Source organism: Salvia splendens, unplaced genomic scaffold, assembly GCF_004379255.2.
Source record: "Salvia splendens isolate huo1 unplaced genomic scaffold, SspV2 ctg337, whole genome shotgun sequence".
Taxonomy (NCBI): domain Eukaryota; kingdom Viridiplantae; phylum Streptophyta; class Magnoliopsida; order Lamiales; family Lamiaceae; genus Salvia; species Salvia splendens.
This window is the reverse complement of record NW_024598979.1, coordinates 11,469-28,407: the sequence shown is the minus strand read 5'-3', so window position 1 is coordinate 28,407 and position 16,939 is coordinate 11,469. Positions and strand designations below refer to the sequence as shown.

Here is a 16,939-nt window from a genome sequence, read left to right as displayed (position 1 = left end):
ATGGATGGTGAAGGTAAGTAAAATCTGATATTCAAACCGAATACACCAAATGATGTCAATATAAGAAAATGAAAGTGGATTATGTAGCAAAAGAGGCAGGCAGCAACAGATGATAATCTTAAACTGCCAAGTCATAAATAAAAAAATTCTGTTGATACAAACGCAAAACAAACAACATAACCAGATGCACAAATCCTTCACCATAAAAAATACAGATATTCATGAAATCCAAAAAAATAGCAGGCGAAAGTAGGCGCACATTACCTCCTTTGGTTACAGCTCAAGATGAAAATCTGAGAGTTTTTAAGTTTTTCAACTTGAGATTCCCTAAGAGTAAATGCAATGGAAAAGTTGTCAACAATTTAACAGAGAGAAGCAGCAGTATAAAACCAAAGGAAAAATTGATACTTTTCTCAAGAGGTATATAAGGGACCCAATCCATTTCATCTGCTTCATGGGCACTATTTCTTCAGTCTCCCTCTGGACTGATTTGATACCAATTTTGTCAGATGGGGGAAAAGGTGATACCACCTGTTCATTCAAAAAATATCCATGAATCAGTAAAAATTCACAGTAATTAGAGAGCAAATAAAAGGGGGCTCAAGAAGGCAATACATAAAATTTTTCTTTTTTATGTCATTGCATACCATCCATTTAAGATTTGTGAATGCATCACATATCCTAACATCCACCATGAATGAAGGGATATGGAACAAAGACATTAATTTGAGCCAATGCAGAAGAACCATTCATTAGTTGCATTTTTGAGATCACACATAAAATATAAATAATTTCACAAATTTAGATTCAAGGAATTATATGATAACCACAAATACATGATGCTACTGCTACGGTTAAGATATAATTAGAGGAGTGAACAAAGATATTTGGGAGGGAATAGAAAAAGCACATTAAAAATTATAATTCTAAGGAATAATGCACAATTAGTAGTGAACTGGAATCGATATCTAAGGATGCATTATTACAAAGAAGTGTGCAAGAGCAGAAATAATCTAACATTACATAGTTTGTGTAGGAAGTAGATCATTTCCAAGAATATAATTGATTCACTAACATCCAACTTAAATGGCTGTGATCAGTAAAACAATACAATCAACTGAGCACAAAATGCAAAACCCATAAATAAAATGTCAAATGTCAAGAGAAAAGTATTGGGGCTTACAGCAACCACAACAGGTATCATTGTAACTTTGGATTGATCTTTGAAAGGAACCAATTGAGCTGCAGAGATAAATAGTAGCATTAAGAAATAGTAGCAAGAGAAATTTATGATCCCAAAATACTAAGAAACCATAGAAAAAATTAACTAGTATCATGGTAAACCTCCATATTTTCAGGATGGACTAGCTTTATTTGTAAGATTAGTTTTAGTCAGCAAAAAATTGGAAGATCTATATTCTTAGGGCTACTTACGCTCTGTACAGCCGAAGAGGTAGACCTTCTTATCATGTAACTCTCCACCTTCTTCAAGAGCTTCCTGCCACATTAATAGAATTAAAGTCAAACTTATTCCATAACTTGCTCAGCTCTGGTTATAAAATTTCCACTCAATGCTTTTAATTTTTTTTCACGAGAGAGAGAGATCTTAAAAGGACCAAATCAGCAAAAACCTTCACATGTTAACGAATGAGAATGTAAGATTTATTGGCTACTCACTTCCAAATTAGTGAAGTTCCACTTGTACTCATACACCATGTCCAACTGATCCCACTGTCAATTAAAATCACATATAACAAAAGAAATCAAATCCATTATCATCGGAAATCAGAAAGAGGAACAGTAGCTAAACTAGACGGAAATCATATTCTTACTTCTGTGCCTACCGGAAAAACCTGTAGCCAGAGATCCTCCTGCACAACACATAGCAGCACATACAATCAGCAACCAATGCAAAGCCATGTACATTTATCTTCAAATTACATGAAAGAGGTGAACGCATCTCAGCTTATTTACACAAATTACAGATTAGTATAAGAACTTCAGAAGCTAGGTCACATTAAAATAAGCAACATCATACACATTATATATCCTTACAGAGAAGTATATACACGATCCGTTGCCAGAAGCATATTTGAAATCCAAATTTCAACGTTTAACACAACATACACAAGTAAAATTACCTAGAATGAATTCGAAATCCTAAACAGAAACTGTAAACGTACCAAATTGCGCTTGTCAGCGAAATACTCAGTCTCGGTTTCCGGTTTAGCAACCTTAGCTCGCTTCCGGCCGGCCTTTCCAGCTGCGCCTCTGCTCGGATCCAGCTCAGCATTGCGGCTGGGGCCCTCCGAGTTGGTTTCTTCAGCTGGAGATTGGCTCGCCTCGTTTTTCTGATCCTCTTCAGGCTTGGCCTTAGCCTTACGCTTTGTTCCCTTCCTCATCGCCTCTGTAGAGAGGGAGAGCGCTAGGGTTTTCGAAGAGAGGTACCGAAATTTGAATTTGAGGGATGTGAAATTGGATGGCGGAAAATGGTGGATTGAATGAAAATGCGTACAGCATTTATATGTGAGCGTGTCAGCTTACCATTTACGCGCGTGGATATTACGCGACTATATGATTCAATTTTTAAAATTCAATATTTTTGGTATAAATGTTAATTAGGACTTATTATTGTAATATTCAAATTCATTTTACAACGTATGGTAGTATTAAAATGGTAAATTGTTATTGCGTTCAGACACAAAAGATTATACGATAGTTCATCCGCTTCATTAGATCTCATTCTTTTTAAAAAGATAAATAGAGCATTATAGTAATAACATGAAATTATAAATAAGGCAACAAAATAACCATGAAATTATAAATAAGGCAACAAAATAACCTGTTTGACTATTTCAAATTATCAACACATCGATGTAAGAAAATTGGGAGGTGAAATAATCAACTTGAAAAATGTATGAATTTAAAATATAATAAAACTGTTTTTATATTTTGTTAGATGTTAGGGCATCCACAATGGGGCGCCCTAAGGCGCGCCCTATGCATTTTATTTAATTTGAAATGTTAGGGCATCCACAATGGAGCGCCCTATGGCGCGCCCTATAGTCGTGGTTCATTTGGTATGTGAGATAGGTAGAAATGTGAGAGAGGAGCGAAACGAGAGAGGCGAGATGTTAACAAGTGAATGAGAAACGAGGTTTAAATAGAAAAAAAAATCAAAAACGCATGGCATCGTCCGCGACCATCGTCCCCCGATCCCGCAATGGGGCGCCCGATGGCACGGACGATAGGTCATCGTCCTCGCTTCAACCGCGGACGATGCATCGGGCGTGGGCGTAGGGCGCGGACGATGGCGAGCACCCACAATGGGGCGGACGATGGCGCCCGCGGACGATGGCACACATCGGGCGTCCCATTGTGGATGCCCTTATAGCTATAACAGAACTTGTTGCGCAATATACATAGTTAAAAATAAATCAAAAATTATATTTCATATCTAATTGTTGTTCTTCGATGAAAGTAGAAATTAGATTGTGAATGGGGATTTTATTACATGGTAATAATCTAGAATGAATAATGCCAAAAAAAACGAAAGAAGATTTTGGAATTAGATTTATATAATCTGAGTTGGATAAAAATCACGATGCAATTGAAATATCCACTATCTTTGTTATTTTCTGCCTTTCCTTATCCAAACAAACGGTGACGGATTTAGGGGGGCGTTAATTGTCTTTTACTATCGAGTCGGAAGTTTTTTTTACTCCTATTTTATAATTAAATAAGTACAAATTACTAAAGTTTAAATTGATAATACATGTACTGACGTAGATGTATGACTTAATTGCTCTAGCACATTATTATGTAAATTTGGGGCTATAAGGTTTATTCTGAAGTATATTCCTGACTCATTATCATAATTAGTACTACTACTATTCTTCCGCAGTAACATTTATCTTAATAATTTTTATTACTAATTATGTTATTTAAATATATTTTATTATTATAAATGTAATGTGCGCACGCTGAAATTAAATGGTGGAGCTAGGCCCTAAGGATGCACTACAAAAGACAATGTTCACTAAGCATTTTGGTGTAATGGTGTTTAGTAAAAAGTGAAAGTGCTCAGTAAAACGAGAGATACCGAGCACCTAGTGTGCTTGGTATTCGTCTCGTCGAAATGTTTTTGAATACTTTCCAAGCACAACATACTAGAATATGCTTAGGTCACTGGTCAACGATAGGACGGTCATCTTAATGCAAACATATCCAAGTACCCCACATCAGCCAAGCACCTTTAAGTGCTCAGAATTATGAAATTCTGAGCATGATCGGGTGCTTAGAAAATTTGGCGCTAAGACGACTAGGTTATTCCGAGCACTGAAGTGCTCGGAATTCTGATTTTTTAAATTATCTTTTACTATATTTTTATTTTCTGGAATTGTATATTTCAATTTATTATATTTTTCTAAATTATTTTAAATGGATAAATAAAGTAAATTAAATTGATTTTACAATTCGTTTTAACCCAAAATTCTTAAAAGTTATTATTGTTACGCGACCACATGTCTGTCTCCACACACAATGCACCATATGTTCACATTGATTCAATAGTAGATCAAAATTACATGCACAATAAACACTCTCTTGTAGTAAGAGATTACTCCCTTCGTCCCACAATAATTGTCACACTTCATTTTTTTACCATAAATGATAAATAGGTTTCATATTCCACTAATTCACTTCATTCACATTTTATCATAAAATCAATATAAAAAAGTGGATTTCATATTCCACTAACTTTTTAATCAACTTTTCTTTACATTCCTTAAAACCCGTGCCAACACCAAGAGTGACAATTACTATGGGATGAAGGGAATATTATTTACTGCAAATTTTGAAATGCCTACAAAAAAAGGCTCTTATACATCACATGCACACTAAACATTGTCACGAAGATCAGAGAATCCACATCCATGCGCTTGCCAAAAGCACGAATGTTGACCCGAACCCACCTTTATTCATTTTTAATTCACTGCTCTTCCGCAAGATCACAACACCCACATCCATGCTCTTCCGTAGGAGCATGCTCAAGGGTCCCACCATTCTATTGTTCAATTTAAATACTTCAATTACTAAAAACATTTCCACTATTTTAAAATGCATTAAAAATACTTGAAATACTTTACCAATTACTAAAAATAAAAATTTACATAATTAAAATCCTAAAAATTAAAAATTACATAATTAAAATCTTAAAAATTAAAATTTACATAATTAAATTCATAATAAAAAAAATTCAAAGTATGAATGAGAGATAATTTAATGTAAATAATCCAGCTTGGTCTTGTACAGAGAATGAACTGCTTGGTCTTGTACAGAGAATCCAGCTTCCTTCCTCAATGATTGAGATAAAGTATGAAACACTAATTCCCCAGCAAACCTGTTTCCACAGGCCTCTATTCAGAATATTATATAAACAACAAAATAGCAAAAGCATTCTACTTACTTGTTGTCTCTCCAAATAGGCATTATGCCTCATAAGAATCGGATTCATGACTGAAAGTGCCTCGTGCCTTACTAGTTCATCATTGCTTTTTAGTAGCAATAGTTCATCAGATGCTACACAGCTATATGATTAGCAGACCCACTAAAACAAGAGGTTTTATCATTCGACAATTTGAGCGCAGATGGAATTTGGCCCTGCTTCAACATCTCTGCTATATTTGCAAAGCTTAAGCCTTCTTCCTCCGCACCACAACTATTTGTATCAGATTCAGCATTTCTAGAGATGGATTCCTCCACCGTAACATTTACCCTGGAACATACACTAGAGAAATCAAAGAAAGTAAAAAAAAAGAGCATTAACACCTGAGACATATCAATTTTTTATTTATTACTTTACTTTTCTGGGACAAAGTAGAAAGATAAACTATACAGCAAAGATTCAAGCTTGAAAGGAGGGAACAGCTTCAAAAAGGAAGCACGGTCTAAATGCCATTAACATGACAAGGGCATATGACTGCAACTGATTATTACGGCAGTCGAGATGGCATGATGTACCAAGGAGTATATTACTGCATTTTATATAATATGATACATTTCCACAACTTGGTTACATGTTCAGCACTATACAAAATCTGATTTTGAACATCTCATTTGACTAAATATATTTAAGGAACTACACTCACTTTGTTAGTGTACATAAGAAGAACAAGAATGAAAATGATAAGAACCATTATTTTTTAAATTGATTGTACTTTGCATCTACATATTGAACATAATGAACACTGTAAAAATATCATAATCATATAAATCTGTAACTTATAAGGACAGTGAATCTGATTTGTGTTAAAATAAACAAATAATAAGGTCCACAATTTTGTACTACTCTATTTATTATTTCGAGAATTTTCTAAACAGAAAGATAACAACAAAAAATCAAAGCAAAATCCAGCTCTTTCCACCCTAAAAGAAGGATGCGAGCTAGAAAACAGACATATAAAAAATTGTACCATACGCACTAATTGCTGAAGCAGCTGCAGCAGAAAGTAAGCAATCATAGCATGCTCTCATATCTTTCATATCCTGAAAAACGAAACACTGCAAATACAGCCTACTTAGCTCGAAACGATTACAGCATTCCCCATACATGGCGAGAAGCTACTCCAATTATGAAAAACTCAAAAAGCAGTAGCACCAAGGACTATCAATACATGAACCCACAACATTCTTCACAAGCTTACCACTCCACTCATAACAACTAAAAGGAATGTTAAGTAGAGTTTTCTAAAATCAAGCCAAAGAAAATATCCTAAACCACAGAATTCAGTTCCAATAATCTCTTCTAACACCACGCCAGCTATTTATCAGTATTTATCTTCCTAATGGGTAAGCAAACTGAGTTGTCAGTTTCTAGTTTTGCATACACGCGCAAAATATGTGTGTCAGTTGCTAAAATGTTGATTTTATTTGATTTTGCAACCGAAGAAATATTTGTGTATACATGGCTTGATGATTAATTGAAATGGCATATTCAAGAAGGAGAAGATCAAGGCTACCATGGAAGGCCGGAACACCATCTTTCACAGATACATAGAAACGTTCTCAGCAAGAACGAGGAATTAAACTCGATTTCTGATGATGTCCAGTGCTACTATTGAGATGGGAGCATACGATACCTGGAATAGAAGGCAAACCACAAGCAGCTAATATAGAATAAGTGGAAAGTTTTGCTTTTTCTTTGAATGCGTCCACATCTGTCGACATGCATAACTGGTTTAATATACATCCAACTCACACAACATATATTCAACCATATGAAAGTGAATCGTGCAAAAGTACTAAAGTAGTTATTATGCATGCTAGTGAGTTAAGAGCAAGTACTAGAATCCGGATAGTCAGTTATTCAAAATTCTATAATCTCATAAACCACATTATAAATTTATAATCGTCGAGGAAAAGTCATAATTTTGTTGTTTAGATAAGTCTTGAGCAACTAAAAGAAAGCTTTCAACACATTCTATGTTGATATTGTAGCATATGACTGAATGTGATTTCACCCCATATTCTCCATTTATTCCTGGATTAAAAGGATACTAAGAGGTGTGAAGAATAAAGCGGAATATTAAAGTATTTATTTAGAAAAATGAAAATGTCATGACTAAGATTCATCACAAGAAGAAATGTCCATATCATCTTTCAACTGTAAAACTAAGTAATCCAATGTCTCAAATATCTTACACCTATTAGGATGGCACCGATCATCAGCTGTAAATGAATAGCATTTCCCATCAATACGTACAACACTTTGGCCAGGGATTTTGGCCACTTGCTTGGCCTTCATCTCCATGCGCATAGCAGCTACCCCACTCCACTCGTTAGCCAATGCATATACATTAGCCATTTCAACATAAGGTGCTGCAGCCCGTGGCACCAGTAGAAACAGATGACGTGCTGCGTGCTCAGCAATCTCTGAGTCGCGATGGATCTTGCAAGCACTAAGCAAAACACCCCAAATCCCTGCATCTGGTGTGACAGGCATCTCTTGGATGAAATGCAATGCTTCTTTAAGCTTCCCCCGACGCCCAAAGAGGTCGGCCACGCACGCATAATGATCCAACCCGGGATTCAAATGGTACTCACTAGTCATCATGTTAAAGATCTCCCACCCTTTCTCCAACAAACCAACATGAGTGCAGGCTTGAAGAACAGCAAGGAAAGTTACATGATTTGGCGTCTCACCAGACTCCAACATTCGATCAAAATGATCCAATGCCTCTCGGGATCTCCCATTAAGTGCGAATCAATATATGAGAGCCGTCCAGGAGACAACATTTTTCTCATCCATTGCAAGAAAGACGCTCTCAGCGTGTTCCATGCTTCCACATTTCGAGTACATGTCTATCAGTGCATTACACACCATCAAATCCTTCTTTAGCCCCTTTGCAGAGCTGTAAGCATCGATCCATCTCCCAACATCAAGTCCTCCGGATTTACCACACGCTGCTATGAGATGGAAAACCGTGACTGAATCAGGCTTCTCGCCAGCAGCCTCCATCTCATGGAAGAGGGATAATGTCTCATCCAAATCACCCTTATCTGCATACGCCCCAATCATCACAGTCCACGTAACGCAAGATCTCACACTCATGCAGTCGAATACATACCTCGCGGATTCAATGTCACCACACTTTGAATACATGCAAACAAGGGTGTTAAGCACGGTGATTGTTACATAACACCCAATTTTCACTCCATGAGCGTGAACAAGCATCCCACAGAGTAAAGATTCCGACTGCTGAGCCATGGATGAAAGCAAATTAAGAACCGTGCTTGCATCATGCTTGTATTCATCACGAAGCATCCGGATGTATACCTCAATCGCCTTCTCCCACTCTTCAAAATAAGCAAATCCAGCAATCAAAGCATTCCACGAAACTACACTCAAGCAATCAGAAGCAATGCCAAGGAACACTTTCTCAGCCGAGAGCATCTTGTGGCACTTCACATAGCCAGCTATCAAAGTGTTGGCGACCAAGACATCCTTGTCAACCCCACATTTCATCCCAAAGCAATGAACACCACTCAATAACATTGAATCCTTCAATCCAGATATCAAATGAGTCAATCCCATCACAGTAACCGCATCCGGCATAACGCCGGCAGCCCTCATTCTACTGAACAGCAGTGAAACCCTATCAAAGATGCCCGCTCGAGCAAAACCCACAACCAATGCATTCCAAGAAGCTACATCACACACAGGCATTTCGTCGAACACGCCCTGCGCGCAACACAAACTACCACATTTCACATACATATCCACTAGCGCAGTATGCACATACACATCCCAACAATAGGGTGTTTTCACAACGTGGGCATGAACCATTGTCGACAGTTTGAGGTCTGATAGCTTCGCGCATGCTTTTGCGACAAAAGGATAAGTTAAATTGTTGGGATGTAAATGAGACTGTTGTTCCATTTTGGCAAAGAGAATAAGCGCTTTGTAAAAATCGCCATTGTCGACTGCTTGCCTTATGCAGTAATTCCATGAGGTGACTGAGAATCGGTTGAGTAGAGGAAGGGTGTGGTTTGATACCATGTCCCACTGTTATCTAAAGTAACATCCAAAATTCAAAGTAAATACCTGTCAACAATTCCATTGATATATTGAATCGGTTGATAACCAACAATGCAATTGATCCATAAGCTTCCATTTTTCACGCATTTAAAATATTTGCTAACAGCATTTGTTCATTAACTATCGATCCCTCCATGGAACCATGAGCATTAATACCACTGTACTCTGCACATAGCCATCCCCAAAGTTACTAGTACTTTATAGTAATAAAATTCAAACAAAATGTAACACCCCGACTTTTCCCAATCCTTTTTAGTTGTTCGTGGAAGAACGTTGAATATTTAACTCGATTTTATACCTTTATTTCTTTTCGATGGTTAATGGAATGAATTGAAGCTCTTAACGGAAATTGGGCCATGATCTATTCGTTCTTCCATCAAGCAGTTCTTTTCTTGAGAGAGCCAATTATTAAAAGCCCATTTCAGTTCACAAAACCCGCAACTCCCTCTCCACGTACTACCTACACAAAATCAGTTACCACTCTTCCATTAATATAGCAACAAGAATAATGGATATGGAGAAGATCTCTATCGAAATCCCAACAAATGCAGTTTATTTAAGTGCACAGATCACTATCACAATCCTTTTCACCACTTCCATAATTCCAGAGAAACAGAGAAACCGAGAGTGCAAAGAAGATTTTATCAAATGCAGTTCTACATATCAGAGATTAGAGAGACTACAAACTTCCGAGTCGAGATGGCAAAGTCTCACTACCCGAGCAGTAGTGACGAATCAGGCAGTGGCGATTGGACATTGGAGTTTGCGTTTGGGAAGTCAAAAGAGAGAAGAGAAACCGAGAGAGAGTTAGAAAAGAGAGAAGGGGGCGGCGGTGGTGCAGTGTTGAGAAGAAGGCTGCGCAAGCTCCAGCAGCAGCAGTCGCGGTTGCTCATGACGGACAGCAGCTATAATGACGGGAAGAGCTGGCCAAGAACAGAGGAGAGTTGGCGATGGCGGCGTGACATCGAGCGGGCCTGAGCAGCAACATGACTGGACAACGGTGGAGCTGCGAAGTGAGGAAGGGGGACGGCGATGTACGGAGGTAGAAGGAGAGAGAGAGAATTACCGATGAGGCGGTGTGGTGAGCTCGTCGCTGTGGCAGAAATTGAGACCGGAAAGATGGAGAGAGACGAGAGTGAGAGTCCGAGGAGAAGTAGGCTGTTTTAGGGATTTCAGATTGGAGTTAGAAGAGAGAATTGGGGATTGCCAGTTCAGAAGATGACTGTTGTTCCTTTATTTTTGGGCCATGTTGAGTATTGGGGCAAATTAAATACATGGTTTGGGCCGACAGAATGTATATAGTTGTTTGGGAGTCAGTCGGCCATTTTGAGGAAGGAAGTGTACTGATTTTTTGATAAGACTTCAGAATTTCTAACTAAGATAAGAGGGTAAGATTTATACATTAATTAATTTATTTTTCTAAAGTTAAACTTTGCTTGTTATGTTATTTTAAAAAGGTATGTGACTATGGTGTTGATGGATGGTACGTTGAAATGTTTTAGTGACTCGGGCCTTTTCAAAGTTAAAAACCCCAAAGTCACTCCTTTATGACATGATAAATAATTTTTATAAAATGCTTTCGGTATGAGTCCACTGAGTGCATCAAGTACTCAGCCCTGCATATGTTTTAAAAATGTGCAAGTTTGAGCTGTGACGAGCGCGGAGGGTGTTGAGCATAAAAGTGAAGAAGATGGCAAATAAAATGTTATGAATATATTATATCCTCATACATAATATTATTCTTCTGTCGAAAGCTTCCGCTGAATGTTGTTTCTTTTGATTTCAAGTATTGTTTGAGATAATATTCATTTTGAGTTGTTGATTGTCGAAATGATACTTTGATTTTATTCGAGCTATTCCCATTTATTTCGAGCAATGGTGTTGTTGTGTTGTTTTCCCTTTTCTTTCCCGCTTCTTTAATCCCTCACTAGTCGCGATTCAACCGTTTTTCTGTTCTTAGAAAATGCGGCCGTGACACAAAACATGAAAACGCAGACACCTACCAGAGACATTTTCAAAGTTTTCAAATATTAATTTCTCCCATCACTAGAAATCAAAACTGTAAATTATATACCTCGTAGTCTTCTTATATGTGAAATTGTGAACTCTCCGTTCTTGTTGTAGAGTGACATAAACGATTCATACGCACATTCACCGATGGAAACACCTTTTTCTGCCACCTATTTATCAAAATAATAAAAACAAACATTACTTAAGAGTAACCAAGAGAGAATCTAATCCCTAGCTATATCAAGTAACCAAGTTAATAGAAGGTACTTGCATCAGTCACGTGTGAAAGAGTGCTAATATTTTTTATTTGTTATAATAATGAATAGGTTGCATAATATCCATTTCTAACGGCACAACTGCAAATCTAAGCATAAAGAAACATTTTTCAAATAATACTACTACTAGTTATAAAAAGAAGTAAAAAGGACAGAAACTCCTCCATTATCTGAGCTTCAATGAAGAGAGTTAAGAAACAAAACAAAAGGAAGACTTTTTTTTATTCACTCTGGTTATACAGACAACAACCATATATGGTTGTCGCTTACAATGACCAAAGAAACACATTTCATGTTACATCCCATGAGATCATTTATATACACTAGCTAAAATTGGAATTGGAACCTCCACCGGTTTCAAAATCCAAATGGCTATGTTCCATCACTAGGTAGAGTGGTTGATTGACTAGCAAATATAGTAAATTTAATTTCAAGGAACACTGCAATGGAGCTACTGTTTGATCATGGATGGAAAAGTGCTTACTTCAACAAAATAACTGTCTTAGTCTCACCTAATGTACATCACTAAATAGTCTAATGCAACTTCACATAATATCATGTATCAAATACAGTAAGTGGATTAAAGTCCAACTCGCATCCAAAATTCACATCATAAGAAACATATACAGAACATATTGTATCAACGATTAGCACACATGTAACACCTGATTTTTTTTCAAAAATGTAACACCCTTGCTCGACTAGCTAAAAACTGAATAAGCGATGTCACTTTGTGTTGTGACTATCAAAATTCCAAAATACAAATATTATTAAAGAAAGGACGGTAGAAAACCCATAAAACTCTTTTTTATTTTAAAAAGCTGATAACTTGCCAACAAGACTTAAACAAAATTTTCTGAAACATTCAACCTGCCTATAAACGAACAAAAATACACATCAATAAAAAGGTAATAACCAAAGATTGTAAGACTGGTGACTTGATGGGGATGCAGCTGGTTAGAGTAAGAGGGTTTTTATCTGCAAACAAACAATCCGAAAAGTGGTGAGCTTTAAAAGCTCAGTAGTTTATTCACATATTATAAAGTAGACTTCTCAAATAAAAGATATATATATATATATATAGAGGTGTGATCAAATACAAACTCTCTAAAATACAAACTATACAAACTATGTCATCGGAGTGTACAAATTATGTCACCGGAGTGTACAAATTATGTCAACGGACTGTACAAATTCTGTCACCGGGGGTCGATGTCAACGGAATGTACAAATTATGTCACCGGGGGATGTACGGAGTGTACAAATTCTGTCGACGGGGGTGTCCAAATTCTGATTTTTCGATGTCAAAATGTTGACATTAGAAAAATCTCTTATATTAACCGTTGATTAATTGTATTAAGTGAGTATGATTAAAGTTTGTATAGTTTGTATTTTAGAGAGTTTGTATTTTATCACACCCCTATATATATATATATATATATATATATATATATATATATATGACCTGCAATAACAACTAAGATTAATATGATTCAACAAAAAGAAAACTTAACACGTCATTTAATTTCATATGTATGTGCATCCAACCTGTGTAACAAGTAGAACTTTACATGATCACATATCGAGCTTCAATTAACTCACTTAGTATTCAAATAGCTCTCATTTAGCATTTCTTCATTAATATAAAATGGAAACCCATAATTGCAAAAGGAAAACTCCAAGATTCTTATAAGATCATAAAGTCCCCACACAAAGTAATATTTTCACATAATATCACTACTTTCTTACACATTCTCATAAACATGTAACATTGACCAGTAGCTATTAGGCTTCAAACGCAACAAACATTTCCAGAAATATATAGTCAAACATATAATGAGCCTTAAACTCCCACTTTGAGAGTTTTAGAAATTCATAACAGATTATTCAAAGATGGAAGCTAGGCCATCCGTATGAGTTGAGATGGGAGGCTAGATCAACCATTGAAATATATTTATTTTCCAAATAGATGCTAGACCCTCCATAAGACATTTCGGAATGGAGGCTGAATATTTTCCATGAGATATGTACATAATGGAAGCTAGACTGTCCATATAATAATAGCAGAATGGAGGCTAGATAATCCATGTAAGATATGTATAGAATGGAAGCTAGACCCTCCATAAGGTAATAACATAATGGAGGCTAGATTGTCCATAGAAGAAGTTTGATATCTCACGTCCAAGCATCCCTTTTTATTAACATGTTCTATGTTCGGTAATATCTAAAACTAAAGGGATAAGATCACACTAATCCAAGGATTACACAAAATATTAAACTTACTTGAATTATTAACCGCACATGATTTGGTACTCACCATAGCACCATAACATTCAAAACCATAAGATTTACAGAGATCACCAAAATGCAAATCAATAGCAACTGTAACACTTGAAGAATTATCAAACACCGACCTTGTGAATATCATTATATTGCTCATATCACCACTTTGTCACAAGTCGCAACCACTCCATCAACCAACAACGATGAAACAACTTAAATAATCGAAATCATCGAACTAGTACACAAGTAGTAAAGATGAAAATATCAGCACACAGTTCTATATGCAGAGCACAAGTCGATTTACTTTATTTTATTATATAACTGTACGAGCAACAATAATTTTTAACTATTCACTGATTAACAATTAACCCACATTGACAAATAAATTACTCCATAATGCATAACCATAAATTAATTTCATGAACTTTAAAACTTAAACTTTAGCTATTCTAAAATCAACAATTACCAATCCGTATTGCTTACAATCTCAAAGAGTCATCAAATGACTAGGAACTAATGGTATTTGATGGGGTGCGTACTAAACAAGCCCAACAGCAATGACGGCCCATCAGCCCAAAGCCCAAGGAAGAGTATGAGTTCGGCATTACCAAAGAGTTCGGCCTCAGCCTACAGCTCGGTAAAAGCCAACCAATCAAGCTCTGCTCTCAGGTCGGCATCAAGCTCTACTCTCAGACCGGCAACCAAAGCAGTTCGGTCTCAGTATTCGACCGAACATCAAGCTCTGCTCTCAGGTCGGCATCAAGCTCTACTCTCAGATCGGCAACCAAAGCAGTTCGGTCTCAGTATTCGACCGAACATCAAGCTCTGCTCTCAGGTCGGCATCAAGCTCTACTCTCAGATCGGCAACCAAAGCAGTTCGGTCTCAGTATTCGACCGAACAAGGAGTTAGTGGACCCATACAGGATTTCCACAACTTCCAACACACCCACTACCACGTGGTGTCAGCTCAGGCCACGATCGTAGGCCATGACCTACGCTACATGCAGGACCTCCATGACCTCCACGACATCCACAACCATCATTAGTGGTGATGCAAGCCACGATCTTAGTTCAATGTATAAATAGAACTTAGATCAGATAGAAAAAGGTTAAGCTCTCTAGAGATAAACATCATATAGCAAGTCTGTGTTGTAAGCTGTAATCCCAGATCAAGCAATACAATCTTGCCCTCCCTTCTTCCCGTGGACGTAGATTTACTTCAGTAAATCGAACCACGTAATTCATTGTGTCGTGATCTTTATTCTCTACCAGCATTTACTAACATCAGAAATTCGCGGATCCATCACTGGCGCCGTCTGTGGGAAGCAGAGAACCAAATTTGTGATAAAGCGAATTTTTGACCCTTTTTCCACCCCAAAAAAATGCATACCAGATCACACACTACCCGTAATACCGTTCGTGAAAACCTTGAGGAAGCTAGTCCAGCTCGCAGGTCCGGAAAACAGCCTCGGGAGACATCTACTTCCAGTTTTCACGATGAAGGAACAAGCCGCTCAAAAGGTCCACACACCGAGTCTTCCCAGCAGCCTGATTTGAGTGAGGCTGTCAAGCTGTTCTTGGCTGAGAAGCAGGATGAGTTCTTAGCCTTCCTGCAAAAGAGCCAACAGCCGAAGACGAAAACGGTGGGTTCTCCTTCCTCATCCAGACATGAAAGTCACTACCGCAGTAGTGCCGTGTCTTCCAGGCAGAAGAATCCTCAACCCCGACATGTTCCTGTTCCTCCTCGGTACCGGAATCACAGGAGATCTCCATCTCCTCCATACCGAAGAGATGTCGGGTTCGCCATGTACGGAGCATTGAAGACTCCGTTCTCGGACGATATCACCCGAACTCCCCTTCCACAGAACTACCGAACTCCGTCGATGACTTATGACGGGTTGGTGGATCCTCATGACTTCCTGGGACGCTATCAGTATAATATGGCGAACCAAGGTCTCAATGAGGTCCATATGTGCAAGCTGTTCCCCGAGCTGCTTATCGGGAACGCAAGAAGGTGGTTCGATAGCCTCCCCCAAGGCAGCATTAGATCTTACCGAGATCTAATGGAGGCTTTCCACAGGAGGTTCTTTCAGAAAGCGGAAGCCCGAATCACTTCGGCTCAGCTGCTTTCTATACGTCAAGGTCGCGACGAAAAGATCAGCGACTTTATGACGAAGTTCCACAAGGAATGTCTACAAGTAGATTATCTCAACGATCTACTTGTCATTTCGGCGTTCCAAAATGGAATCCTGCCCGGAGCTCTCTACAGAAAGCTCGTGGAATGCAGTCCGCAAACAGCTCAAGAGATGTGGGACATTGCGGACAAGTTTTCTCGTGCCGATGAGGCGGACCGTCGAAAACGGTCTTTAGACAGCTCATCTAGAGAAGACAAAAAGAAGCCCGGTCATAGCGATCAGAGGCTTCCTCGCCGAACACCTTCCCCACCAAAGGAGGGATAGCGGTCATCCGAGGTGATCGAAAAAGAGCAAGTGTGTTCGCAGATTGCGCTTAAAAGTGCCGAGCAATCAGTTTGGCACCATCAAGTATAGCAATCACAGCAGCCGGAGTCAGAGGCAGGCGAAATGACCGAAGTCACACCGGACTCGATGGTGTACGGCACTGAAGCCGTGATTCCGGTTGAGATCGGCGTACCCAGTCCCCGAACTCAATTTCTCAGCAGAACTGAATGAGGACGGACTGAGAGCCGAGCTAGATCTTGCCGAAGAAAGAAGAGAATTGGCATGCATAAAAGCAGCCAAGTACAAGGAGCAAG

General features: G+C 38.1%; 1 protein-coding gene and 1 pseudogene across 1 annotated transcript; both read right to left on the bottom strand.

Annotated features, from left to right (window-relative positions):
* Positions 1-297: 297 nt before the first annotated feature.
* LOC121789779 (protein HEAT INTOLERANT 4-like) lies at positions 298-2,482 on the bottom strand. The gene is made up of 7 exons (XM_042188151.1): positions 2,184-2,482; positions 1,833-1,871; positions 1,678-1,731; positions 1,435-1,498; positions 1,184-1,242; positions 409-531; positions 298-327 (listed from the first exon to the last, which is right to left on the bottom strand). Exons 1-7 carry the CDS (start codon positions 2,400-2,402, stop codon positions 313-315), a joined length of 573 nt encoding a protein of 190 aa, XP_042044085.1. The 5' UTR covers positions 2,403-2,482; the 3' UTR covers positions 298-312.
* Positions 2,483-6,510: 4,028 nt separating this feature from the next.
* Positions 6,511-10,813, bottom strand: LOC121789781 (annotated as a pseudogene).
* Positions 10,814-16,939: the final 6,126 nt, after the last annotated feature.

Excerpts from the sequence above, each read along its gene's own strand:
- LOC121789779 (XM_042188151.1), bottom strand. The coding sequence starts at position 2,402 with ATGAGGAAGGGAACAAAGCGTAAGGCTAAGGCCAAGCCTGAAGAGGAT. Across the intron at positions 1,732-1,832 it reads TTTTTCCGGTAGGCACAGAA|TGGGATCAGTTGGACATGGT; the intron begins GTAAGAATATGA and ends TTTAATTGACAG. Across the intron at positions 532-1,183 it reads TGATACCTGTTGTGGTTGCT|GTGGTATCACCTTTTCCCCC; the intron begins GTAAGCCCCAAT and ends TTGAATGAACAG.